The sequence below is a fragment of the Rhinolophus sinicus genome, chromosome 16 (assembly GCF_057876585.1).
Source record: "Rhinolophus sinicus isolate RSI-liver-muscle chromosome 16, RSI-T2T, whole genome shotgun sequence".
NCBI lineage: Eukaryota > Metazoa > Chordata > Mammalia > Chiroptera > Rhinolophidae > Rhinolophus > Rhinolophus sinicus.
In genome coordinates, this window is record NC_142516.1 from 12,069,186 (window position 1) to 12,081,677 (window position 12,492).

Here is a 12,492-nt window from a genome sequence, read left to right on the forward strand (position 1 = left end):
ATTAAGATGGTAATCATTTTGCAATATATAACTGTCAAATTTACTGGTTATGCACCTCAAACTGACACATTACATGTCAATTACATATCAGTGAAACTGGTGGAGGGGGAAGTACTAACGCCCCTTTTGCCTGCCCAAAGACAAAGGGCTGAGTAAGGTGGATGATAGTAAATATCATCTTCATTACAGTTGAAGCTGGAATCAGAGAATGTGGTTGATATCTGCAGGCCCTAGGCCTGCTAACATTGAATCACAGCATTAGAAAGACTTAGGCATCCAGGCACCTACAGCCCTAGAAACTGCAGGCCTCCAGACTTGGGGGGAAGGATCTGGACCACTAAGGACCTACTGCAAGGCCCAGAGCACACATGCTCTCATCTGGTCAGCTTCCAAGAGTGAGAGGAGAGAAAGGCAGCCTGTGCATACCCAGTCGTCCTTCCAAAACTGGCTGTTGGATAAGTCACTCCACCTCCCCCAGGCTGAGTGACTGAACCGGAGAGCAGCCAGGAATGTTACAGTAACAGACGTCTCTCCACGTGGAAACATACATCTGGGATGGGGAAAAACATGGGTCTCCTAAACTTCAAAATGCAAATGAAGTAGCACATTGTCTTCCCGCGGAGTCAGAGGTTACACTGATCCATTCTCCTTTGTTTCAGGTACATTGAGCATTACTTGGAGGAGTTCTTAACATCCGCCAACAAGCATTTCATGGTTGGCCACAAGGTCATATTTTACATCATGGTGGATGACGTGTCCAGGTTGCCTTTGGTAGAGTTGGGTCCTCTGCGTTCCTTCAAAGTGTTTGAGATCCAGCCTGAGAAGAGGTGGCAGGACATCAGCATGATGCGCATGAAGACCATTGGGGAGCACATCGTGACCCACATCCAGCACGAGGTCGACTTCCTCTTCTGCATGGATGTGGACCAGGTCTTCCAGAACACCTTTGGGCTGGAGACGCTGGGCCAGTCGGTGGCGCAGTTGCAGGCCTGGTGGTACAAGGCAGAGCCCGACAAGTTCACTTATGAGAGGCGGAAGGAGTCCGCGGCATACATTCCGTTTGGCCAGGGGGATTTTTATTACCATGCGGCCATTTTTGGAGGAACACCCATCCAGGTTCTAAACATCACCCAAGAGTGCTTCAAGGGAATCCTCCAGGACAAGAAAAATGACATAGAAGCCGAGTGGCACGATGAAAGCCACCTAAACAAGTATTTCCTTCTCAACAAACCCACTAAAATCTTATCCCCAGAATATTGCTGGGATTATCATATAGGCCTGCCTTCAGATATTAAGACCGTCAAGTTATCTTGGCAGACAAAAGAATATAATTTGGTTAGAAATAATATCTGACTTTAAGTTGTGCCAGTAGGTTTCTGAATTTGAGAGAGAATGATTCTGGCTACTTTCTCAGAAAAATCACACTTAATTTTAACTTAAAAAAAAAATACTAACAAAACACCACCCCAGCAACTACATACTATTACTCCGTGTAACTTTGAGCCTTATAATAAGGGAGAATGAGCCTATGGTAATCAGATGTGCATTCCCAGTGATTTCGTGTCTATTCATGATTTGAGGAAAATACTATCAGCTGAACCAAAAAAGAAAAAAAAAGAAAAAGTAAAAACCAGAAATACTCTACATGTGCCAGATAATGTGCTGTAGAAAAGGGTGTTAAGGGAAGTGTTTGACAACAAGGTACAATTGTGGGGCGTTCCCCCCTGATTTCAGTGTTCTGTCTTCGCTGAGTCTAAAGCAACACAGAGTTGCTTTGCAGCAGCAGAACTCTTAGTGAGGACACAGCCTATCTTGGCAATCAATCCTCAAATGGTTTCTACAGCAGATTGCTGCAGGCCATTTGTAGTCCATGGCCTTTTCTCTCAGGATGTTGTTTGGCTTCTGTGTGAAAGATTGATGGAGATTCTCAGTGGCTATCATGGTAATGAATATTTGGTCACAGGGAATCCGAATGAGCCAGTGGGTGCTCAGGAAGTAAAAACAACGCCTCCAAGTGAGTTTGCCATGAAATAGCAAAGAGAGTAGAGAGAGGAGACAGTGCCACCTCGGAGAAGCACAGGACATGGGGTTGGTGCTTAAATGCAGCACGGATCCAAGTGCTGAATGGGAGGGGGACAGTGCGGATGGTCTCCAGCTACCTGGATCCCATGACACCCAGACCAGAGAGTTCTTGAATGGAAGATGCTTGTTTTGCCCACGTCACATTCAGTTTGCCAGATTCTGCAACTGTGTCTTCAAATCCCAGCCAGAGGAGGTGGATGGTGTCAAAGAGGACAAAGGCTTGCAGTGGACAGAAGAGGCATTTCCCAGACCTGGGCCTCTTGACAATCAGTTATCAGCAAGTCCCGCTGCCACCTGCTCCAACCCTCAGGGCTCCTCAGCCTATCGTGGCCCACTTGGAGGGCTGACATCAAGGGGTGGATTGGAGGAAAAGCCCTCCCTTCGTTACCTCCATTTCTCCCTGTCCCATCTGCACTACCGGGGTATAACAGCGCAGGCCCATTTAATAAAATGGTTAATTGATTTTATATCAAAAGCAGGGGGTGGCAATGGGAGACCCAGTCCTTGTGACTGAACAAGTTAACATTCAATTCCCTTCTCTACGAGAAGCTGTGAAATCTTACATATTATTTAAAGTTAAGCAAGTCAGTGTAAAGGAAGTTAGGAGGCGACATTGACATATATGTGCAGGTGTATTTATATTTTGCTTGTGTCCCAGTTTAGGTGGTTTGTTTCCACGTTAAGGGATTTATTTGAAGAACCACTGCGCTGGCTTGATGTTCAGAACAATGGGCTTCTCTGAGAAAATGAAACCTACGTTTTCTCTACCGTTGCATTGTGTTTCCTGCTCTTCTTGCCAAAAAATACCACAACCCAGCCAAACAAAACAAAACCAACAAAAACCTTTGAAGAAGTGGACTTCGTAAAAGAGAGGAAGGCGATCACCTGTCAGGACTCTGGCTTCTCTGTAACTCAAGTTTTCTGGGATCCACTCTGGAATAGGGGAAGTCAATGATTTTAGTCCTAAACCAAAGAAATGATCTATCCTGAATGAATATAGAAATGGGCTGATGTTTACTTTTGAGGAAATCTTGATTTAAAAAAAAAAAATGCATTTACATTTAATTCCCAAGTGGACAAACTAAAGATCTCATTAACAGTTATTCTTAAATATTAAAAAATATACCTGATTTACAATCGAATAAATTATTTTCTCAGTATATTCTGGTCTGGTCATGGATTGTGCATTTTCTCCCAAAGATGTTCAGAACTGTCAAGTATAGAATTTTAAATTGTTAGACTCCAAAAAGTCCTCCTGTGCTTCTAAAAATACGTCCACTGTTACAAAGATAGAAAAAACATGATTGAGATTTGCAAACTTTTAAAACAACAAATGTTCATATATAGAGATTTCCAGTGTGATGCACTAAAGTAATAAACTTCCAGCAGGCTACCCAGTAGGAAAAGGCTTGTCCCTGAAGCCCAGGTCGGGCACCATGGCAAAAGGAGAAAACAATGCCTTAACCATACTGGGGTTCATTAGTCACGCCTGGGAGAAGGCTGGATTTCCTGCAGGTCTGGGCACGTGTATTTGTAATAAATACAATGATCAAAGGTGTAATGAATACAAAGATCAAAGGCTGACGGAGTGCGGTGCTCTGGACGTACAACAGGGCATGATTCCGTCATTGTAGAGAATTACGGCCCTTTTATAGATGAGCAAAGTGCGGTTCAGAAAGGTTAAGCCACCCAGCTGGGAAGTGCTGAGCTGACGCTAAAACCAGAGAAGCAGACAAGGTAAATGTGCTGACACTACATATGGAGAGCCGCGTTTCATATCAAGGAAAATGCAACTTGACGAAAGAATCCTGTAAAGGGGCAATTTTGCCATAGGAATATTTTAAAACTAGGTATGTTCCCAGCCTGTACCATTTCCCACTTTTTATGCACTAAACTTGCCCCGAATGCATTAAATTAGTTAAAATGAATCATGTAAAAAACAAAAGACTGTGCTCGTTCTTAGTCTTTACGTAGTGCATGCAGGGCTGATAGAAGACCTTAGGGCGCGTGAGCTATTCTGCCAAGGCAGTGCCTTGCAGCGTGTAATTGGGCAGAGGGGCCGGGTGGAAGGGACAGGCATGCTTCTTTCTACTCTACCTTTAATCTGGTGGTCACTTGCTGATAGGGAAGAAGTTTTTTTAAGGCTAGAAGGGTCTCACTTCTTCCTTGGAATGACTCATCTTTGATCTCTTCCAGCCAAAGTCACCATGTAATTTACTAATGAGGGAACCACAGCCATTGCAATACTTGCAACTATTTATTAAATGTACTATTGAATGTAAATGTACTATTAAATGTAAATGTTATGTAAGTTAATAACAGGCATGGTAGCATACTCACAAATGTGAAATGTCATTGAAAACATGACTGCATAACATACAATGCATTCTTTTTAAGGAGCGAAAGGAGGGTTAAGTGAGGATCCATCAGTCAAAGCCTCAGATCTATTATAAAAGGGTGCAGAGCTAGGATGCAAACCCAGGACTGTCTGACTAAATCCTTTGCTCTTTCCACAGCTCCAGTCTGCTTCCCTCACTATTTCACATGCACACACACACACACACACACACACACACACACACATATCAACCATCTTGTTTTTGAAATTTGAGGACTCAAAAAAAAACTCTCAATTCCTTCATTAGGCATTAAAGAGAGAGAACTTAGACCAACAATTCTTCAGAAGCAGAAGGTAGGTCTAAACTCACCATATAGCCAAGTTGGAGAAGCAGACAAATGAAAGCTGAACAATGCAGGGCAAGGGACGTTAAGGGCTAAGGGGATGGAGGAGAGAAGGTGTCTGGACGGGGAGGCGGAAATAGCCTCAGCGGAGCTGACTCTGGACTGAGCTTTGAAAGAGAGGAGGGATCCCTGTGTGAGGAGTGGAGGTGGTATGAGACTTCAGAGGGAGAAGCAGCAGATGTAAAGCAGAGGGCCGCGATAAGACTTGCACAGAGACTCAGAAAAATGGTGCTGAGGCCTTGGGACTCACTGAAACCACCTGGCAGAGCCTGTGTGAAAAGCAGTGAAGACCATGAGGGCGCTTTGGCTTGTTAAGGACCCATGTTCGCCCTGCATTTCTGGCTCTTGTTCTCTCCTCCCAGCAGTGCTTGTTCTCCTTTACGGAGTCTGTGATTTCCATGGAAACTGCAGCCATGGTTGGAGCAAGTGACCCAGGTAAGCCAGTCAGCACCTGCCATTCCTTTGGTGGCAATGATTGATTCCGGGGTGGGCAGGTGACCTAAACTAGTCCTATCAAAGTGAATCTCAGGTCCTCAGGAAATGAGGAAGCATGTAACACTGGGAGCGGCTGACACCTCTGGTGACCACGAGGAATATCAGCATTAGGATGAAACAGACATCAGGACTGGAAGAGCAGGGAAACTGAAGGAAACCTGGTGCCTGGTGACAGCCCTGAGCCACTGGCTCCAGCCTTACCTGAAGCCTGCACTGCCTGCGGCTTTTCGAATGTGTGAGCCAATAAAGTGCAATTATTGCTCAAACCAGTTGGAATTGGGCTTTCTCTTACAACTGAAAAAATCCCCCATTGGACCCTTCTAGCGTCATTTGTTCCTTAAAGGCAGGACCCTAGCCTCCATTTGCGTCAGCTTCTGCACCTACTACATCACCTATCTCAGAGGCACCGCTTAACGAATATCTCTACAAGATGAACGAATGAATGAATCATCACATCCATTCCCATCATGCCTCATAAGAAGTGCTTTTTATAAATAAATTAAAAAATTTTAATCTTGATTGTGGACTCTGTCCTATTACTAAGCAGATGCTTTTATAGCTGGCACCTGGAACTTTCCCTCTGTACTGTAGTACTCAGTACAGCAACCCGGGTGCAGTCTGAGCCTCAGGCTCTAACCTGATGTGTACAATGTACTGGGTTCAGGGCTGCTTAAAGTTCAGTGCTGCTTGTGACAAATTTGCTTCATCAGTGTCGAGGAGTCGTTCTCAACCAGGATGCTTTTGCACCACCACCTCCATTCCTCAGCCCTCACCCCAACCCCAGGGATATTTGGTGATGTCTGAAGATAATGTTGTTTGTCACAAGTTGGTAGTGGTGGGGGTGGGATGATGCTCACATCTGGTGGGTAGAGGCCAGGGACGCTGCTAAACATCCTAAAATGCACAGGAGGGCCCCAGGACACAAAATTATCTGGCTCAAAATGATGAGGCTGAGAAATGCTGGTATAAAATTCCCTTGGACTTCATTAAGAAACAATGCATAATACCCATCTGTCGATACCCTAGGAATAGTTCCTGATGAGCGTCAGAAGGTAGTAACTCACCTCTTCATATTCCTTATAACATTTACAGCTAAGACAAAAGCGTAGAGTAGTTCCCTATACTGGACCTTAGAGGGCAGGAATTCCCAAAGATAACATTTTAAGCAACTGCAGTGATTAAAACAACAACAACAACAACAACAAACACATTCTTTTCTGGACCTGGTGAAGACTGCCCATTTGTAGAAATAGATATAAATTTTGCGTATAAATGAAAATAGCTATAGATCTTTATGGGGCTATGAAAAATCAGCCAAAGTTAGAACTCACATTCAGTGAACTGACTAGTTGTTCAGAATAAAAGGTGGTTATGCTAGCTAAGAGTTTTAGTTCAATATATTTTGATGGCAAGGAACATACATCCCCCTTGAGCTGTCTAAACCCAAAAGAGATTATTGGGAGGTTACTGGAGAGTTCTGCTGAATACAAGATGGAGTTAACAACCAGACAGCGGTATCTGAAGCTGGTTCATTCCTGCTTGGGAGCCTGTTGTACGCAATACCTCCCAACTCCCTGATCAGTGACTTCGCTGTGGAAGCTTGGGATCCGCCATGGTGGGAGAATTTATACCATGGGGATGAGCAAGCACTCGAAATCAGGTCTCCCTTGCCTGGCCCTACCTTGCTCTGCCCTGCCTTGCCCCTCCCCTCCCTCCTCTCACCCTTCTCTTCCTTTCCCATCCATTTTCTCTTTTTTAGGAGTTGGTTATATAAAAATTTACCAGCATATCACTACAACCAGGCCATGAGCAAGAGACATGGCTTCACAGGGCTTCAACAGTAGAAAATTGTGAACTTCCCCTAGAGGTCGGCGGATATGACCCAGCTCCAACTACCTCCAGACTTAAGAGTTTCTTCATTCAAAACTCTAAATTCCTAGAAAAGAAAACCCAAATGGCACAACATCCATTCATGCTTCTAGCAGCTATGCCTCGGGGAAGGTTTACTGGAGGGTGGATTTACCATGGGGTAGTTCTTGGTCTATTGTTGTGAGCTGAATAGATGCCTCTAAAAGTACCTACCACATTCCACTTAGAGCTGTCTGGCTGTCAAGCATTTCTTCCCACACATCTAAAATATGTCCTGCTACCATAATCCAAAAACAGTATGCACTACTCTAACACAGCCCTCGCTCCTAATAGCAGAGCATAGAATCCACAGATAATGCCAGAGGGACAGGCCTCTCAGAGTCTACTATCTCCAGTTAACAACCATTTCTCCTTTGGTTCCTCACAGAGCCCATCTGACTATTCTGCAATCTGTGAAATAAATAATAAATTTAGCTCACACTCAAACTATAGAGTCAATAGGGAGAGACAAGGCAGGAAGAGGGAAAAAATTATAACTCCTTTTGAAAGGAAATGACGTTATCTGCTCAAAGGGCATTTCCTTGCTCTGGAATTCAGTGGGCCTGTGCTGTAAGTTTTCTATCAAGGGTAGCCACAGTCTTCATCCATCACTGGAGTCTAATTCAGACCCTTTGAACTATGTAAGATGTAACTGGCATAAGAGATCCAGTGGCAGGGCAACTTGCTTGCAACCTATACCAGCTGGTGAGCTTTCTCTTGTCCAGGGTCCCCTTGGAAACTCACTGCCTTTACAGTTATCAGGCAAATGGGAGGCAGCTGGATACCCTGGTATGTGGGATACTGTCTCCAAAATCCACAGTAGCCCACAGGAGTTATGCCTTTTTTCTTAGTTGTTGGAGGCATAAAGCACTGGTTCTCAAATTTGGCCGCACCCTGGAATTACCTGAAGGACTAGTATTGATGCCTTGTTCTGACCCCAGAGATTCTAATTCAGTTGGAATGAGGTGGGCATTAAGATTTTAAAAACCTTCCCAGGTAAAGAGGATTCTGGGAATATGATGGAGTAGGAAGCACTGGGAATCTGTCTCCATACCTAGACAATAAGTGTACTGGCAGAATCTGTCTGATGTGACTATTTTGGAACTCTGGAGTCTATTGAAGGCTTGGATGGAAAATTAAGGTTAATTTCAGTCAATTTCAGCTCTTAAAACAGTAGCAGCTACCCATTTTCCACTTTCTTCCATCTGGCAGGCAGCTGTACAAGTGTTCCTGGAGCAGCTTGCATGTAGCTTGTGGAAGCCAGGATGGGCCAAAAGGACCCTGTCCTCCAAATATTAGGAATCTATGCTCTGATTGCTAGTTGCTGCTTCTGATCACCAAGGTGTAGACAAAGAGCAGACAACCATTGTTGTTGCACCTACCTTCATTGTTGCAAGCACCTTCCCCTCCAGTTGAAGTGACTTCCAGGGTATTTTTAAAGGTGTAGCACCCTTTTTCTCTCCCTTCATTTTTCTCTTTAACCCCTTTGGGACCAGATATTAAACACCAGGACATTCAAAAACAACTACATATGTGGGGGAAATTAGAAAGTGACACGCAGGGAATTCCTTTTTTTCTCACTCTCTGGCCATCTTGGTAACTGCTCTTTACTGGGAGATGTCCCACACCTAAGGCAGGAAGATGGTGGCTGCAAAGAAGACAAAGATGTAGCTGGAATAGATAAACTCTAGGCTCCAACTTATTATGAAAAGTGGAAAGTACGTGCTGGGGTACAAGCAGACTCTGAATGATCAGACAAGGCAAAACAAAACTGGTCGTCCTCACCAACAACTACCTAGCCTTGAGGAAATCTGAAATAGAAAACTGCACCATGTTGGCTAAGAATGGTGTTCCTCACTACTATGGCAATAATATTGAACTGGGCACAGCATGTGGAAAATAACTACAGAGCATGCACACTGGCTATCATTGATCCAGGGGATTCTGATATCATTAGAAGTGTGCCAGAACAGACTGATGAAAAGTAAATCCTGCAAAATTTTTCTTTAATAAAACTGGCCAGAGCTTGTTAAGAAAGAAGGAAGGAAGGAAGGAAGGAAGGAAGGAAGGAAGGAAGGAAGGAAGGAAGGAAGGAAGGAAAGAAGGACAGAGGAAACAAAGGAAAAGAAAGTGGCCATGCATGCCCTGGGAAAGGCCCTGAAAAGACCTCAGAAGACCTTAAATTATACCTTAGACTGATCTTTGGCACAGAGACAGCCTACAACAATCAAAAGAGTGAAAACAATAACAAAAAACAGCTAACCTTGGAGAAGGGAGATAATTTGATTTCCAGAGTCATCACAGTACTAGATTCAAATGTAGAGTTTTCAACAAAAAAAGTCACAGTCACAAGGCATACAAAGAAACAGTAAAGTATGGCCCAGTCAAAGGAAAAAATAAATAAATAAACAGAAACTGTTCTTGGAAATGACGGCAGATATACTAGACAAAGACTTTAAAACAATTATCAAACATGCTCCAAGAACTATAGGATGATGTGGAAAAAGTCAATAAAATGATGTATAAACAAAATGGAAATCCCAATGAAGAGTGAGGGAAACTGAAAATAAACCAATAAGCATTCTGGAGCTGAAAATTACAATACGAAATGAAAAATTCACTAGAGGGATTTAAATACAGATTTGAGCAGGCAAAAGAAAGAATCCGTGAACTTGAAGATAATACAGTGGAAAATATCAACTCTGAGAAACAGAAAAAAAATTGAAGAGAAGTGAAGAGAGCATAAGAGACCTATTGGACACCATTAACCTGAGCAACATATACATTAAGGGAGTCCCAGAATAAGAAGAGAGAGAGACTATTTGAAGAAATAATGCCTGAAAACTTCCCAAATTTAATGAAAGACATGAATATAAACATGTAAGAAGCTCACTGAACTCCAACTATGATGAACTCAAAGAGACCCACACCGAGACACATTATAATCAAACTTTTAAAAAGAAAGATAAAGACAAAGAGTCTCTTGAAAGTAGCAAGAGAGAAGTAGCTTTTCACACACAAGGGATCCTCATTGGAAGATTTCTCATTGGAAACTTTGGAGGTCAGGAGGGAGTCTTGCAGGGCGAAATGAAAGGACATTACATAGTAACTGAAAGCCATATGGAGAAATAAAAATCTCAATATAAGTAAATACATGGATAATGATAAAAGCTAGTATTATAACAATGGTTTAGAACTCCACTTTTTGTTTTCTACATTATTTAAGAGAAATACATTTAAAAAATTTTTTTCTAGTCTAAAAGCTAGTATTATTATAACTTTGGTTTATAACTCCAACATTTCTTTTTTATATAATTAAGAGGTTAATGCATTTAAAATAATTATTATTCTGGGGCACACAATGTATAAAGATGTAATTTTTGTGACATCAGCAACCATAAAGGGTGGGGACAGAGCTGTAAAGGAGCAAAGTTTTGATATCTTATTGAAGTTAAGCTGGCATAAATTCTAATTTGAGTGTTATAATTCATGATGTTAAATATAATCCTCATGATTACCACAAAGAAAATAGCTATAGAATATACACAAAGGAAATGAGAAAGATTTTAAAATATTTCACTACAAAACATCAACTAAACAAAAATAAATAATGCACGAAATAATGGACAAAAGAAGCTATAAAATACATAGAAAACAAAAAACTAAATGACAGAAATAAGTCCCTCCTTATCAGTAATTGCTTTACATGTAAATGAAAATAAAGGTAAAGCCTTTACTCTTCCGGAGTGGCTGAGATGACAAGGTCATGTGAAAATATCAACCTGAATGACTTTAGAAATAAATGTTTCTGCTTCCTTTTGTTTGCTTTCTTATTCTTGTGTTGACTCCATGTTTATTGTAACTATACCTTTTCAATCATAACCCATCTCAAACACTTCCTGAAAGTAGATGGGCTTTACAATAGGTTTCTTAATATTGTTATGCCTGTTCATGCCTCACGACCCTATTTGTCCAACCAAAGGGTATTGCATTTCCTGGTTTCTTCCTCTTTTTCCTCCCTCCAAAAGGCCCCAATGTGGAGAGACTCTCCCAACGACAGAGTATGGAAACTTCTGCATGCAGGTGATGATTATTTTAAAAGTAAATAGATTTTAATTTCTTCTCTTTTTCACATACAATGATTGACATCACTCTATCTTTCATTTCCCTGACCTTTTCTTCTATAGTATTTAATCTGTTTATAAGCACATCCACTAACACTTTCATTTCAAATATAGTATTTCTAAAGTTCCGGAATGTCCATTTCTTTGTTCATTCATTTTGACCAAGTTTTTCATTAAATTGTCAAACATTTTTATATTAGCTGCTTTAAAGTCCTTGTTTACCACTTCCAACATCTGAGTTATATGGGGGTCCATTTCTCTTCACTATGGTTCACATGATGCTGTTTCATGCATGTCTAGTAACATTTTAAAAATGTATACCTGACATTATGGATGACATGTTGTAGAGACTCTGGATTTTGTTATTTTCCTCTGAAGAGTGCTGATTTTTGTCTGAACAGAGAGTTAACTGGACCGGACTCAAATTCCAAACACCATTTCTCCTTCAGGGGGTATCAGCTGAAATTTCTCCATTTTTATAGCATTTCAAATGTTTCTATTTCCTGGGGAAACTGCAGTCTTTCATATGCATGGACAGTTCAGTTGTCATCCAAGTTTTGGGTCAGAGTTTCTATGCAGATTTGGGGGCACCCCATGCTGTGTCTCCCTCTTGCTGGGATTTTCCCTATTATTTCTCAGCCACCTCTAAAACTACCATCTCCAGCTTATGACTCCTCAAGTTTTTCTATGTGAGTTCCTCCCACCAAGCTCTGTGTGAATTAGGGGATAACCTCAAATGGAAAGCTGTGTAAATGTGAATTTTACCCAGTACACTCCCCTCCTTTCAAGAATCAGCCTGTTTTTAGCCACACTCCTTTGCCTTCAAATAGTTTTAACTTTATTTTTGTTTTAATTTCATCCAGAGCTTATGACTGTCATCCATGGGAGCCTAAGTTCGGTATAACCTACTCTGCTGTGACCCAAAACAGATTCTAATTCGGTGTTAATTTAATTATCCTCCTTCAATACCCCCCTTTTTTCTTCTAGGAAGAATGAAAATCAACAGAAAATTTCTAATGTTGATATGGATTTTATTTCCGTATGGATCATGTATAGTACATATTATTTCAGGCAAGTGTAAAACATTAGTGAATAGCAATGACTTACTTAATTCATTTTATTTCTTTAAAAAACAATTTTT

The 12,492-nt window shown here is 41.6% G+C and overlaps 1 protein-coding gene and 1 pseudogene across 3 annotated transcripts in view; both read left to right on the plus strand.

Moving 5' to 3' along the window:
* GGTA1 (glycoprotein alpha-galactosyltransferase 1 (inactive)) overlaps nt 1–3,242 on the plus strand; it is a 57,234-nt gene extending 53,992 nt beyond the window's left edge. For all 3 annotated transcript variants that reach the window (XM_019731229.3, XM_088793494.1, XM_019731230.3), the window contains one exon: nt 660–3,242. In XM_019731229.3, coding sequence (XP_019586788.1) covers nt 660–1,353 — 694 coding nt within the window. In that variant the 3' untranslated portion in view covers nt 1,354–3,242. The remainder of the gene's footprint in view (nt 1–659) is intronic.
* A 145-nt stretch (nt 3,243–3,387) lies between these two features.
* Nucleotides 3,388–9,257, plus strand: LOC109447142 (large ribosomal subunit protein eL30 pseudogene; annotated as a pseudogene).
* Nucleotides 9,258–12,492: the final 3,235 nt, after the last annotated feature.